The 16,276-nt window shown below is 53.0% G+C and overlaps 1 protein-coding gene across 4 annotated transcripts in view; it reads right to left on the bottom strand.

Annotated features, from left to right (window-relative positions):
* The window catches only part of eml3 (EMAP like 3), an 82,763-nt gene that overhangs the window by 28,674 nt on the left and 37,813 nt on the right, over positions 1-16,276 (bottom strand). For all 4 annotated transcript variants that reach the window (XM_063036487.1, XM_063036486.1, XM_063036490.1 and 1 more), the window contains 6 exons: positions 15,359-15,508; positions 14,795-14,864; positions 14,508-14,618; positions 13,746-13,841; positions 3,627-3,761; positions 1,884-2,022 (listed from right to left, as the gene is read on the bottom strand). In XM_063036487.1, coding sequence (XP_062892557.1) covers positions 1,884-2,022; positions 3,627-3,761; positions 13,746-13,841; positions 14,508-14,618; positions 14,795-14,864; positions 15,359-15,508 — 701 coding nt within the window. The remainder of the gene's footprint in view (positions 1-1,883; positions 2,023-3,626; positions 3,762-13,745; positions 13,842-14,507; positions 14,619-14,794; positions 14,865-15,358; positions 15,509-16,276) is intronic.

The raw sequence follows: 16,276 nt of genomic DNA, 5'->3' as shown, positions 1-16,276 counted from the left end.
ACCTCCCTTCCTCAGTGTGACACTCCCTCCTCACCGACCTCCCTTCCTCAGTGTGACACTCCCTCCTCACCGACCTCCCTCCCTCAGTGAGACACTCCCTCCTCACTGACCCTCCCTCAGTGAGACACTCCCTCCTCACCGTCCCTCCCTCAGTGAGACACTCCCTCGCACCGCCCCTCCCTGAGACACTCCCTCCTCACCGACCCTCCCTCAGTGAGACACTCCCTCCGCACCGCCTCTCCCTCAGTGAGACACTCCCTCGCACCGCCCCTCCCTGAGACACTCCCTCGCACCGCCCCTCCCTGAGACACTCCCTCCTCACCGTCCCTCCCTCAGTGAGACACTCCCTCCGCACCGCCTCTCCCTCAGTGAGACACTCCCTCGCACCGCCCCTCCCTGAGACACTCCCTCCTCACCGTCCCTCCCTCAGTGAGACACTCCCTCCTCACCGACCCTCCCTCAGTGAGACACTCCCTCGCACCGCCCCTCCCTGAAACACTCCCTCCTCACCGTCCCTCCCTCAGTGAGACACTCCCTCCTCACCGACCCTCCCTCAGTGAGACACTCCCTCCTCACCGACCCTCCCTCAGTGAGACACTCCCTCCTCACCGACCTCCCTCCGTGACGCTCCCTCCTCACCGCCCCTCCCGCAGTGAGACACTCCCTCCTCAACGCCCCTCCCTCAGTGTGACATGCCCTCCTCATCCCCTCCCTCAGTGAGACACTCCCTCCTCACTGACCCTCCCTCAGTGAGACACTCCCTCCTCACCGTCCCTCCCTCAGAGAGACACTCCCTCCTCACTGACCCTCCCTCAGTGAGACACTCCCTCGCACCGCCCCTCCCTGAGACACTCCCTCCTCACTGACCCTCCCTCAGTGAGACACTCCCTCCGCACCGCACCTCCCTCAGTGAGACACTCCCTCCTCACCTCCCTCCCTCCCTCAGTGTGACACTCCCTCCTCACCGCCCCTCCCTCAGTGAGATACTCCCTCCTCACCGCCCCTCCCTCAGTGAGACACTCCCTCCTCACCGACCTCCCTCCCTCAGTGTGACACTCCCTCCTCACCGACCCTCCCTCAGTGTGACACTCCCTCCTCACCGACCCTCCCTCAGTGTGACACTCCCTCCTCACTGCCCCTCCCTCAGTGAGATATTCCCTCCTCACCGTCCCTCCCTCAGTGTGACACTCCCTCCTCACCAACCCTCCCTCAGTGTGACATGCCCTCCTCACCCCCCTCCTCAGTCAGACACTCCCTCCTCACCGTCCCTCCCTCAGTGTGACGCTCCCTCCTCACCGACCCTCCCTCGGTGTGACACTCCCTCCTCACCAACCCTCCCTCAGTGAGACACTCCCTCCTCATCAACCCTCCCGCAGAGGGACGCTCCCTCCACACCAACCCTCCCTCGGTGTGACGCTCCCTGCTCACAGACCTAGCCCCACAGTGAGTCGCTCCCTCCTCACCAACCCTCCCCTCATACACCCTCCGCTGTTAACCCCTTTTGCTTCCCCTCCTTCCTAATGCCCCCATCCTTGTTCCTTCGCCTTCCACTACCCCTCCCGCCTCATTCCCTCCCTGATCCCCCTCCCGCCTCATTCCCCCCATCATGTACTGCGGCGCTCCCTTCTCACGGCGTGCCCTCTTAACTGCCCGGAGCTCACTGTGGCGCTCTCTCCTCCCCATCCCTCCCACCGCGTGGTACTCCCTCTTAACCGCCCCTACCTCCTAGCATCCTCTCCCTCCCTCCACCCTCCCTGACTGCTCCTCCTCCACTTCCTTCCCACACCAAGGCTCACCCTCATCCCTCGCCCCCCCTACTTCCTTTGCCCTCACTCACTCCCTCCCTCCGCTCACCCCCCACTCCCCCCGGGGCACCCGGTTACCTTTCGCCCCCTTGCCCAGAGTTTTGATGTCGGCCGCTGCCTTGCCCCACACCAGGATGTTCCCCTCAGAGTCGCCAGTCAGCACCTCGCCGGTCCGCATGAACACGAAACACTGGATGAACTTTGGCTTCTTGTACTTCTGCAGAAACGGGGTGGGGGGGTGGAGACAGGTTCAGTTACCCTCCCCGGGGGCATCGACCGCCAGCACGGAATGAAGCACGCGAGAAGCTCAGAGAATCAGACTTCCGTGCAGTACTGCAGTAATTTTATGTACCGTTGCCGCAAAAAATATAAAATTTCATGACGTACAAGTCATAGGAGCAGAATTAGGCCATCTGGCCCATCGAGTCTGCTCCACTATTCAATCATGGCTGATCCTTTTTTAAAATCTCCTCCTCAACCCCAGTTCCCGGCCTTCTCCCTGTAACCTTTGATGCCACGTCCAATCAAGAACCTATCAATCTCTGTCTTAAATACACCCAGTGGCCTCCACAGCTGCACGTGGCAACAAATTCCCCAAATTCTCCCCCCTCTGGCTAAAGAAATTTCTCCACATCTCCGTTTTAAATGGACACCCCTCTATCCTGAGGTTGTGCCCTCTTGTCCTAGACTCCCCCACCATGGGAAACAACCTTTACACATCTACTCTGTCTTGGCCTTTCAACATTCGAAAGGTTTCAATGAGATGCCCCCTCATCCTTCTGAATTCCAGTGAGTACAGACCCAGAGCCATCAAACGTTCCTCGTATGATAACCCTTTCATCCCTGGAATCATCCTAGTGAACCTCCTCTGGACCCCCTCCAATGCCAGCACATCTTTTCTAAGATGAGGGGCCCAAAACTGTTCACAATACCCAAGGTGAGGCCTCACCAGTGCCTTATAAAGCCTCAGCATCACATCTTTGCTCTTGTATTCTAGACCTCTTGAAATGAATGCTAACATGGCGTTTGCCTTCCTCACCACTGACTCAACCTGCAAGTTAACCTTCAGGGTGTTCTGCACAAGGACTCCCAAGTCCCTTCGCATCTCAGATTATTGGATTTTCTCCCCAGTTAGAAAATAATCTGTACGTTTATTTCTACTACCAAAATGCATGACCATGCATCTTCCAACATTGTATTTCATTTGTCACTTTCTTGCCCATTCTCCTAATCTGTCCAAGTCCCTCTACATCCTACCTGTTTCCTCAACACTACCTGCCCCTCCACCAATCTTTGTACCGTCTGCAAACTTGGCAACAACACTGTAATTCTCATTTTCTCTTTGTTATGAATTGCGTGACGACAAATTTCACCGCTTGTCAGTGACATGAAACCCTGGTCGTGACTGCGAGTCGGCGCCTCAGAGGGGTCTAACCTGGGGCCAACATCTTGATGCAGCCACGGAGGCGGCTTGGCCCGGCTTCACTCGGAGCTTGAGGGGAATCAGCATGGCAACGACGACACCGGCGGGTTTCCGCGTACAAAATGTCAGTCTGACCACAGTCGGAGTACAGCGTACAAAATGTCAGTCTGACCACAGTCGCGGAGGGCGGCGGGCTGAGCCAGCTCTGCCGCCAATGAGGACGTCCTCGAAAGGCGGCGCCCACCACCAAGGACGCTCCCCACCAGCAGCACCTCCTTGGGACCCGCTTAACCGCGTCGTCAAGTCGTCGCGGGGAGCGTATCTGATCCTGATAGCGTCCCGCTGCTGGAGCGCCGCTCGCCCCCACCCCCCTCCCCGCCCAGCCCCACCCCACTCACCCCGAAGATCCCCTGCTTCTTGGTGAGGCTGGACCCGCTCCAGGTCCAGAAGTAGACGTGCGACTTGCCGCAGGACACGATGCAGGAGGAATCTGTCGGATTGAACTCCACCTGCAGCACCGCCTCGTTGGTGGCCTGCGGGCCAGACGGGGGGAGGACATGGTCAGTGTCCGCACGCTCCCAATCGGCCCATCCAACCCTGCTAGCCCTCCCGTGAATCCCCCGACTGGGCGACATGCTTCCCTCCCCCCTCCGTCCTCCCCCTCCGTCCTCCCCCTCCGGAAACGAGCCTTGTCCCCTCGTGGTGGTACAGATGGACACCGGCCGGTCAGAATGGAGAACAATGGGCCAAAGGGCCTCCTTCGGACCCCATCCCCTGAGACTTTGCTCGGTTCCCGAGACACGCACACACAAAACGCTGGAGGAACTCAGCAGGTCAGGCAACACCTATGGAGGGGAATCGACGGTCAACGTTTCGGACCGAGAGCCCTCTTCAGGACTGGAAAGGAAGGGGGCAGAAGGCGGTCGAGAGGGGGAAAGAGCACGGGCTGGCAGGTGACGGGTGAGACCAGGAGAGGGGAAGGTGGGTGATGAAGTAAGAGGCTGCGAGGTGGTTGGTGGAAGAGGTAACGGGAGAAGAAGGAATCTGATAGGGGAGGGAGTGGACCATGGGAGAAAGGGGAGTATGGTGTACAAAATGTCTGACAACAGTTGGAGAACAGTGTAGAAAATGTCAGTCTGACTACATTCAGAGTATGGTACAAAATGTCATTAGATTAGATTCACTTTATTGTCATTTGCCGAGTACAGATACAAAGCCAATGAAATGCATTTAGCATCGACAGAAATGCGAAGAATAGTGTTATTAAAAAAAATAACTGGGAATAAACAAAGTGCTACAGTACACAAATATAAAAGTACTGAGACAGTACTGACCACATCAGTACAGGTACAAAATGTCATCTGAACACATTCAGAGTACAGTGTACAAAATGTCATCTGAACACATTCAGAGTACAGTGTACAAAATGTCAGTCTGACCACAGTCGGAGTACAGTGTACAAAATGTCAGTCTGACCACAGTCGGAGTACAGCGTACAAAATGTCAGTCTGACCACAGTCGGAGTACAGCGTACAAAATGTCAGTCTGACCACAGTCGGAGTACAGCGTACAAAATGTCAGTCTGACCACAGTCGGAGTACAGCGTCAAAATGTCAGTCTGACCACAGTCGGAGTACAGCGTGCAAAATGTCAGTCTGACCACAGTCGGAGTACAGCGTACAGTCTGAACAGTCGGAGTACAGCGTACAAAATGTCAGTCTGACCACAGTCGGAGTACAGCGTCAAAATGTCAGTCTGACCACAGTCGGAAAATGTAGTCTGACCACAGTCGGAGTACAGCGTCAAAATGTCAGTCTGACCACAGTCGGAGTACAGCGTCAAAATGTCAGTCTGACCACAGTCGGAGTACAGCGTCAAAATGTCAGTCTGACCACAGTCGGAGTACAGCGTCTGAGTACCACAGTCGGAGTACAGCGTGCAAAATGTCAGTCTGACCACAGTCGGAGTACAGCGTGCAAAATGTCAGTCTGACCACAGTCGGAGTACAGCGTGCAAAATGTCAGTCTGACCACAGTCGGAGTACAGCGTGCAAAATGTCAGTCTGACCACAGTCGGAGTACAGCGTGCAAAATGTCAGTCTGACCACAGTCGGAGTACAGCGTGCAAAATGTCAGTCTGACCACAGTCGGAGTACAGCGTGCAAAATGTCAGTCTGACCACAGTCGGAGTCAGCGTGCAAAATGTCAGTCTGACCACAGTCGGAGTACAGCGTGCGTCAAAATGTCAGTCTGACCACAGTCGGAGTACAGCGTACAAAATGTCAGTCTGACCCACAGTCGGAGTACAGCGTGCAAACATGTCAGTCTGACCACAGTCGGAGTACAGCGTGCAAAATGTCAGTCTGACCACAGTCGGAGTACAGCGTGCAAAATGTCAGTCTGACCACAGTCGGAGTACAGCGTGCAAAATGTCAGTCTGACCACAGTCGGAGTACAGCGTGCAAAATGTCAGTCTGACCACAGTCGGAGTACAGCGTGCAAAATGTCAGTCTGACCACAGTCGGAGTACAGCGTGCAAAATGTCAGTCTGACCACAGTCGGAGTACAGCGTGCAAAATGTCAGTCTGACCACAGTCGGAGATCACGTGACCACAGTCGGAGTACAGCGTGCAAAATGTCAGTCTGACCACAGTCGGAGTACAGCGTGCAAAATGTCAGTCTGACCACAGTCGGAGTACAGCGTGCAAAATGTCAGTCTGACCACAGTCGGAGTCAGCGTGCAAAATGTCAGTCTGACCACAGTCGGAGTACAGCGTGCAAAATGTCAGTCTGACCACAGTCGGAGTACAGCGTGCAAAATGTCAGTCTGACCACAGTCGGAGTACAGCGTCAAAATGTCAGTCTGACCACAGTCGGAGTACAGCGTACAAAATGTCAGTCTGACCACAGTCGGAGTACAGCGTACAAAATGTCAGTCTGACCACAGTCGGAGTACAGCGTACAAAATGTCAGTCTGACCACAGTCGGAGTACAGCGTACAAAATGTCAGTCTGACCACAGTCGGAGTACAGCGTACAAAATGTCAGTCTGACCACAGTCGGAGTACAGCGTACAAAATGTCAGTCTGACCACAGTCGGAGTACAGCGTACAAAATGTCAGTCTGACCACAGTCGGAGTACAGCGTACAAAATGTCAGTCTGACCACAGTCGGAGTACAGCGTACAAAATGTCAGTCTGACCACAGTCGGAGTACAGCGTACAAAATGTCAGTCTGACCACAGTCGGAGTACAGCGTACAAAATGTCAGTCTGACCACAGTCGGAGTACAGCGTACAAAATGTCAGTCTGACCACAGTCGGAGTACAGCGTACAAAATGTCAGTCTGACCACAGTCGGAGTACAGCGTCGGAGTACAAAATGTCAGTCTGACCACAGTCGGAGTACAGCGTACAAAATGTCAGTCTGACCACAGTCGGAGTACAGCGTACAAAATGTCAGTCTGACCACAGTCGGAGTACAGCGTACAAAATGTCAGTCTGACCACAGTCGGAGTACAGCGTACAAAATGTCAGTCTGACCACAGTCGGAGTACAGCGTCAAAATGTCAGTCTGACCACAGTCGGAGTACAGCGTACAAAATGTCAGTCTGACCACAGTCGGAGTACAGCGTACAAAATGTCAGTCTGACCACAGTCGGAGTACAGCGTACAAAATGTCAGTCTGACCACAGTCGGAGTACAGCGTACAAAATGTCAGTCTGACCACAGTCGGAGTACAGCGTACAAAATGTCAGTCTGACCACAGTCGGAGTACAGCGTACAAAATGTCAGTCTGACCACAGTCGGAGTACAGCGTACAAAATGTCAGTCTGACCACAGTCGGAGTACAGCGTACAAAATGTCAGTCTGACCACAGTCGGAGTACAGCGTACAAAATGTCAGTCTGACCACAGTCGGAGTACAGCGTGTCAGTCTGACCACAGTCGGAGTACAGCGTGCAAAATGTCAGTCTGACCACAGTCGGAGTACAGCGTGCAAAATGTCAGTCTGACCACAGTCGGAGTACGTGCAAAATGTCAGTCTGACCACAGTCGGAGTACAGCGTGCAAAATGTCAGTCTGACCACAGTCGGAGTACAGCGTGCAAAATGTCAGTCTGACCACAGTCGGAGTACAGCGTGCAAAATGTCAGTCTGACCACAGTCGGAGTACAGCGTGCACAGTCGGAGTACAGCGTGCAAAATGTCAGTCTGACCACAGTCGGAGTACAGCGTGCAAAATGTCAGTCTGACCACAGTCGGAGTACAGCGTGCAAAATGTCAGTCTGACCACAGTCGGAGTACAGCGTGCAAAATGTCAGTCTGACCACAGTCGGAGTACAGCGTGCAAAATGTCAGTCTGACCACAGTCGGAGTACAGCGTGGAGTACAGCAAAGTGTCTGACCACAGTCGGAGTACAGCGTGCAAAATGTCAGTCTGACCACAGTCGGAGTACAGCGTCAAAATGTCAGTCTGACCACAGTCGGAGTACAGCGTCAAAATGTCAGTCTGACCACAGTCGGAGTACAGCGTAAAATGTCAGTCTGACCACAGTCGGAGTACAGCGTCAGTCTGACCACAGTCGGAGTACAGCGTACAAAATGTCAGTCTGACCACAGTCGGAGTACAGCGTACAAAATGTCAGTCTGACCACAGTCGGAGTACAGCGTACAAAATGTCAGTCTGACCACAGTCGGAGTACAGCGTACAAAATGTCAGTCTGACCACAGTCGGAGTACAGCGTACAAAATGTCAGTCTGACCACAGTCGGAGTACAGCGTACAAAATGTCAGTCTGACCACAGTCGGAGTACAGCGTACAAAATGTCAGTCTGACCACAGTCGGAGTACAGCGTACAAAATGTCAGTCTGACCACAGTCGGAGTACAGCGTACAGTCTGACCACAGTCGGAGTACAGCGTCAAAATGTCAGTCTGACCACAGTCGGAGTACAGCGTACAAAATGTCAGTCTGACCACAGTCGGAGTACAGCGTACAAAATGTCAGTCTGACCACAGTCGGAGTACAGCGTACAAAATGTCAGTCTGACCACAGTCGGAGTACAGCGTACAAAATGTCAGTCTGACCACAGTCGGAGTACAGCGTACAAAATGTCAGTCTGACCACAGTCGGAGTACAGCGTACAAAATGTCAGTCTGACCACAGTCGGAGTACAGCGTACAAAATGTCAGTCTGACCACAGTCGGAGTACAGCGTACAAAATGTCAGTCTGACCACAGTCGGAGTACAGCGTACAAAATGTCAGTCTGACCACAGTCGGAGTACAGCGTACAAAATGTCAGTCTGACCACAGTCGGAGTACAGCGTACAAAATGTCAGTCTGACCACAGTCGGAGTACAGCGTACAAAATGTCAGTCTGACCACAGTCGGAGTACAGCGTACAAAATGTCAGTCTGACCACAGTCGGAGTACAGCGTACAAAATGTCAGTCTGACCACAGTCGGAGTACAGCGTACAAAATGTCAGTCTGACCACAGTCGGAGTACAGCGTACAAAATGTCAGTCTGACCACAGTCGGAGTACAGCGTACAAAATGTCAGTCTGACCACAGTCGGAGTACAGCGTACAAAATGTCAGTCTGACCACAGTCGGAGTACAGCGTACAAAATGTCAGTCTGACCACAGTCGGAGTACAGCGTACAAAATGTCAGTCTGACCACAGTCGGAGTACAGCGTACAAAATGTCAGTCTGACCACAGTCGGAGTACAGCGTACAAAATGTCAGTCTGACCACAGTCGGAGTACAGCGTACAAAATGTCAGTCTGACCACAGTCGGAGTACAGCGTACAAAATGTCAGTCTGACCACAGTCGGAGTACAGCGTACAAAATGTCAGTCTGACCACAGTCGGAGTACAGCGTACAAAATGTCAGTCTGACCACAGTCGGAGTACAGCGTACAAAATGTCAGTCTGACCACAGTCGGAGTACAGCGTGCAAAATGTCAGTCTGACCACAGTCGGAGTACAGCGTGCAAAATGTCAGTCTGACCACAGTCGGAGTACAGCGTGCAAAATGTCAGTCTGACCACAGTCGGAGTACAGCGTGCAAAATGTCAGTCTGACCACAGTCGGAGTACAGCGTACAAAATGTCAGTCTGACCACAGTCGGAGTACAGCGTACAAAATGTCAGTCTGACCACAGTCGGAGTACAGCGTACAAAATGTCAGTCTGACCACAGTCGGAGTACAGCGTACAAAATGTCAGTCTGACCACAGTCGGAGTACAGCGTACAAAATGTCAGTCTGACCACAGTCGGAGTACAGCGTACAAAATGTCAGTCTGACCACAGTCGGAGTACAGCGTACAAAATGTCAGTCTGACCACAGTCGGAGTACAGCGTACAAAATGTCAGTCTGACCACAGTCGGAGTACAGCGTACAAAATGTCAGTCTGACCACAGTCGGAGTACAGCGTACAAAATGTCAGTCTGACCACAGTCGGAGTACAGCGTGCAAAATGTCAGTCTGACCACAGTCGGAGTACAGCGTGCAAAATGTCAGTCTGACCACAGTCGGAGTACAGCGTCAAAATGTCAGTCTGACCACAGTCGGAGTACAGCGTGCAAAATGTCAGTCTGACCACAGTCGGAGTACAGCGTACAAAATGTCAGTCTGACCACAGTCGGAGTACAGCGTGCAAAATGTCAGTCTGACCACAGTCGGAGTACAGCGTGCAAAATGTCAGTCTGACCACAGTCGGAGTACAGCGTACAAAATGTCAGTCTGACCACAGTCGGAGTACAGCGTGCAAAATGTCAGTCTGACCACAGTCGGAGTACAGCGTACAAAATGTCAGTCTGACCACAGTCGGAGTACAGCGTACAAAATGTCAGTCTGACCACAGTCGGAGTACAGCGTGCAAAATGTCAGTCTGACCACAGTCGGAGTACAGCGTACAAAATGTCAGTCTGACCACAGTCGGAGTACAGCGTGCAAAATGTCAGTCTGACCACAGTCGGAGTACAGCGTACAAAATGTCAGTCTGACCACAGTCGGAGTACAGCGTACAAAATGTCAGTCTGACCACAGTCGGAGTACAGCGTACAAAATGTCAGTCTGACCACAGTCGGAGTACAGCGTACAAAATGTCAGTCTGACCACAGTCGGAGTACAGCGTACAAAATGTCAGTCTGACCACAGTCGGAGTACAGCGTACAAAATGTCAGTCTGACCACAGTCGGAGTACAGCGTCAAAATGTCAGTCTGACCACAGTCGGAGTACAGCGTCAAAATGTCAGTCTGACCACAGTCGGAGTACAGCGTACAAAATGTCAGTCTGACCACAGTCGGAGTACAGCGTGCAAAATGTCAGTCTGACCACAGTCGGAGTACAGCGTGCAAAATGTCAGTCTGACCACAGTCGGAGTACAGCGTACAAAATGTCAGTCTGACCACAGTCGGAGTACAGCGTGCAAAATGTCAGTCTGACCACAGTCGGAGTACAGCGTACAAAATGTCAGTCTGACCACAGTCGGAGTACAGCGTACAAAATGTCAGTCTGACCACAGTCGGAGTACAGCGTACAAAATACAGCGTCTGACCACAGTCGGAGTAAGCGTACAAAATGTCAGTCTGACCACAGTCGGAGTACAGCGTACAAAATGTCAGTCTGACCACAGTCGGAGTACAGCGTACAAAATGTCAGTCTGACCACAGTCGGAGTACAGCGTGCAAAATGTCAGTCTGACCACAGTCGGAGTACAGCGTGCAAAATGTCAGTCTGACCACAGTCGGAGTACAGCGTGCAAAATGTCAGTCTGACCACAGTCGGAGTACAGCGTGCAAAATGTCAGTCTGACCACAGTCGGAGTACAGCGTACAAAATGTCAGTCTGACCACAGTCGGAGTACAGCGTACAAAATGTCAGTCTGACCACAGTCGGAGTACAGCGTACAAAATGTCAGTCTGACCACAGTCGGAGTACAGCGTACAAAATGTCAGTCTGACCACAGTCGGAGTACAGCGTACAAAATGTCAGTCTGACCACAGTCGGAGTACAGCGTACAAAATGTCAGTCTGACCACAGTCGGAGTACAGCGTACAAAATGTCAGTCTGACCACAGTCGGAGTACAGCGTACAAAATGTCAGTCTGACCACAGTCGGAGTACAGCGTACAAAATGTCAGTCTGACCACAGTCGGAGTACAGCGTACAAAATGTCAGTCTGACCACAGTCGGAGTACAGCGTACAAAATGTCAGTCTGACCACAGTCGGAGTACAGCGTACAAAATGTCAGTCTGACCACAGTCGGAGTACAGCGTACAAAATGTCAGTCTGACCACAGTCGGAGTACAGCGTGCAAAATGTCAGTCTGACCACAGTCGGAGTACAGCGTACAAAATGTCAGTCTGACCACAGTCGGAGTACAGCGTACAAAATGTCAGTCTGACCACAGTCGGAGTACAGCGTACAAAATGTCAGTCTGACCACAGTCGGAGTACAGCGTACAAAATGTCAGTCTGACCACAGTCGGAGTACAGCGTGCAAAATGTCAGTCTGACCACAGTCGGAGTACAGCGTGCAAAATGTCAGTCTGACCACAGTCGGAGTACAGCGTGCAAAATGTCAGTCTGACCACAGTCGGAGTACAGCGTACAAAATGTCAGTCTGACCACAGTCGGAGTACAGCGTACAAAATGTCAGTCTGACCACAGTCGGAGTACAGCGTACAAAATGTCAGTCTGACCACAGTCGGAGTACAGCGTACAAAATGTCAGTCTGACCACAGTCGGAGTACAGCGTACAAAATGTCAGTCTGACCACAGTCGGAGTACAGCGTACAAAATGTCAGTCTGACCACAGTCGGAGTACAGCGTACAAAATGTCAGTCTGACCACAGTCGGAGTACAGCGTACAAAATGTCAGTCTGACCACAGTCGGAGTACAGCGTACAAAATGTCAGTCTGACCACAGTCGGAGTACAGCGTACAAAATGTCAGTCTGACCACAGTCGGAGTACAGCGTACAAAATGTCAGTCTGACCACAGTCGGAGTACAGCGTACAAAATGTCAGTCTGACCACAGTCGGAGTACAGCGTACAAAATGTCAGTCTGACCACAGTCGGAGTACAGCGTACAAAATGTCAGTCTGACCACAGTCGGAGTACAGCGTACAAAATGTCAGTCTGACCACAGTCGGAGTACAGCGTACAAAATGTCAGTCTGACCACAGTCGGAGTACAGCGTACAAAATGTCAGTCTGACCACAGTCGGAGTACAGCGTACAAAATGTCAGTCTGACCACAGTCGGAGTACAGCGTACAAAATGTCAGTCTGACCACAGTCGGAGTACAGCGTACAAAATGTCAGTCTGACCACAGTCGGAGTACAGTGTGCTCTTCTGGTCTCCACACTATAGGGAGGGTGGGGCAGCAAGGGGGAGAGTGCAGACGAGACTCACCAGGACACTGTCTGCAAGGGAGAGCTGAGGTTATAAGGACTGACTGATTTTCTATCTATCCATCTGTCTATCTAAGTATCTGTCTATCCCATCTATCTGCCTGTATACTATCCCTCTAGCCATCTCTCTGTCTATTTATCTATCTGTCTATTTGTCTATCTGTTTCTCTATCTGGCTATCTATCCACCTGTCTCTATCTATTTATCTATGTCTGTCCATCTGTTTATTTGTCTCTCTATCTTTCTATCCATCTGTCTCTCTATATATTTATTCATCTGGCTATTTGTCTATCTGTCTCTTTATCTCTCTATCTATCAATATATCTGTCTATCTATCTGTCTCTCTCTACCTATCTATCTCTCTGTCTGTCTATTCATCCATCTGTCTATCTATTCATCTTTCTATTTGTCTATCTCTCTCTCTCTCTCCATCTATCTATCTATCTATTTAGACATAAAAACAGGTCCCAAGGATTTTGCAGGGCAGCCTAACCCCGGGACAGCTCATCGTGACCAATTCATAGTCATGGTCATACTTTATTGATCCCGGGAGAAATTGGTTTTCGTTACAGTTGCACCATAAATAATTAAATAGTAATATGTAAATTATGCCAGATGGAAATAAGTCCAGGACCAGCCTTTTGGCTCAGGGTGTCCGACCCTCCGAGGGAGGAGTTGTAAAGTTTGACGGCCACAGGCAGGAATGACTTCCTGTGACGCTCTGTGCTGCAGCTCGGTGGAATGAGTCTCTGGCTGGACCTTCTAATGGGTAGGCCTGCGGACTGCGGGAGGAAACCGGAGCACCCGGAGGAAACCCACGCGCCAGAGGGAAGGAACGTACAAATTTCTCAGAGAGGATGTCGGAATTGAACTCCAATCTGTAACATCGTCGCGCTAACCGCCCGCTACGGTGGCACCCGGCACATCTTTGACTTCTCCAGCCACCCCAGGGGCACAGGCCAGGGTGGAGCCACTACACGCACCCCCCCCCCAATGAGAATGGCTCCTGTGGGCACTTGGCCGCCGAGGATTCAGGAGGGAGTAAATCCAGCCCACCTCCACCCCCGTCTCGGCTCCTCAATCCCAGAGGCTCTCACCTTGGTCTCGGCCTGTCTCGTTCCGCGGGTACAGTCCCACACGGACATCAGGTGCTCGCTTGAGTCGTCGATGACACACAGGAAGGCTCCTTTGTCCTGGAACGGAGGCCGGGAGGGGGCGTGAAACAAGAGGGCGGGCGGAGAGAGGGAGATGGCATGAGGGAGTGAGGGGGGACGGAGGGAGAGGGGGCGCGGGGAGAAGGAGGGAGAGGAAAAGGAAGGGGAGACGACCAGAGAGAGGGGGAAGGGGAGATGGAGGGAGGGGAAAGGGAGGGAGACAATCAGACAGAGGGGGAAGGGGAGATGGAGGGAGGGGAAAGGGAGGGAGACGATCAGACAGAGGGGGAAGGGGAGATGGAGGGAGGGGAAAGGTGAGAAAGAGAGGGAGGGGACGGTAAGAAGAGGGGAGTAGTGGGTGATGGAGGGGTGGATGGGGAGAGTGGAGAGACGATGATATAGATAGCCCTGTTCTTCACAGAGAGAGGGAGGGAGGGAGGGAGAGAGGGAGAGAGGCCTTTAAAGTAGTGACTCGGAAAAGAAGGAGACACATGGAGGGACAGAGCGAGACGATGAATGGGGATGAGTTGGAGAGAGGAAGAGAAGGCAGCTGGTTGGGTTGGGTGGGGAGACAAGGCTGAATAGGGTAGTGTGTGTCAGGACAGAGACAAAGGTGGGGAGAGAGAGAGTGAGAGAGGAGGGGAGAGGGGTGGGGAGAGGACAGTGTTGGAGGGTGGAGGGTTGAGGAGGTTGGAGTGAACTCACGGCCTTGGAGAAGGCGAGGGACCCAACTCCTCGCTCGAAGCTGCCCAGTCCGATGTGCTGTAGTGTTTGGAGGGTGACCGAGTCCCAGATGTGCACACACGGCAGGAGTGGCTGGAGATGAGGTGGGGGGACAGAGCACAAATGAACGGCCACAGCACTGCTAAGGGCCCCCTCCCCAAACCCCTGCTCCCCCTTCTCTCCCATCCCTCACCCTCCTCCCCCACACCCCGGTGACCTTCCACGCCGTCGCCGAGGTGAAAGGTCAGAGGTCAGCTCGCGTTCCGCACCTTGCCGTCCTTGTCCACTCCTGCGGCTTGACCAGAAGCGATGCGCACTCCGTCCGGGTGGACAGCCAGGCTGAGAGGGGGTGGGCGGTGAGACAGAGAGAGGAAGTGAGTGCGTGTGGGGGGGTGAGGGGTGGAGAGATTGTCCCAGGCAAACCCCAAACTGAGAATCAGCCCGAACCCCCGCCAAATCCCAACATACCCGCTTCCCATTCACTCTCACTGGCCGGGAACCCGTCTCCCCGCATCCTCAACGATCCTGAAAACCATTCCAAGGCCCCTCCCTCATGCAGACCCCAGCACCCTGTCCCTGCACATCTCCAGGGCAGCTGGACACCCACTTCAACCGAACAACCCCTCAAACCCTCCCTCAGGGTCCACAAAGGAGCTGGCCACTGGCAGCGGGGGCAGACAAGATGCCCCCCCCTCAGCCCTGAGGCTGTGGAGGCAATTGAACCCCGATCGTTTGTGCTCTAAAGCGCACGATTCACCCCGCCCTGCCCAAGACGGTGGTGCCCAGCTGGTGCCCTTGGCTGGGCTGACCGAGCCACCAATGGCCGCCCTCACCAGCGGACGCAGTCAGTGTGCTTGAGGTAGTGGCGCTGAGTCTGATCTTCGATGCTGTAGAGGACCACGACGCAGGCGATGAAGTACACCACCTCGCCCGACGGCAGGAGGTGCAGGTTGTCCCGCGAATCTCGGCCGCGGTAACCGTAACTACGCTCCGGTTAAGGTGAACAGACGGCAGAAGACAGTCAGGCAGAAACAGCGTATCCAGACTAGGGGGGAGAGAAATAGGAATGACGAGAAACTGGGAGGTGATTGGTGGATCCTGGTGAGGGGAGGGGGGTGGAGAGTAACCGGGAATAATGTAAGAATCTAGAAACATAGAAAATAGGTGCAGTAGGCCATTCGGCCCTTCGAGCCTGCACCGCCATTCAGTATGATCATGGCTGATCATCCAACTCAGAACCCTGTACCAGCCTTCCCTCCATAACCCCCCCCTGATCCTCGTAGCCACAAGGGCCATATCTAACTCCCTCTTAAATATAGCCAATGAACTGGCCTCAACTGTTTCCCGTGGCAGAGAATTCCACAGATTCACCACTCTCTGTGTGAAGAAGTTTTTCCTCATCTCGGTCCTAAAAGGCTTCCCCTTTATCCTCAAACTGTGACCCTTTGTTCTGGACTTCCCCAACATCGGGAACAATCTTCCTGCATCTAGCCTGTCCAATCCCTTTAGAATTTTATACGTTTCAATCAGATCCCCCTCAATCTTCTAAATTCCAACGAGTACAAGCCTAGTTCATCCAGTCTTTCATCATATGAAAGTCCTGCCATTCCAGGAATCAATCTGGTGAACCTTCTTTGTACTCCCTCTATGGCAAGAATGTTTTTCCTCAGATTAGGGACCAAAACTGCACACAATACTCCAGGTGTGGTCTCACCAAGGCCTTGTACAACTGCAGTAGTACCTCCCTGCTC

Source organism: Mobula hypostoma, chromosome 30, assembly GCF_963921235.1.
Source record: "Mobula hypostoma chromosome 30, sMobHyp1.1, whole genome shotgun sequence".
Classification (NCBI taxonomy): domain Eukaryota; kingdom Metazoa; phylum Chordata; class Chondrichthyes; order Myliobatiformes; family Myliobatidae; genus Mobula; species Mobula hypostoma.
Note: the sequence above shows the minus strand (reverse complement) of the source record. Positions and strands in the feature narration are given on the sequence as shown.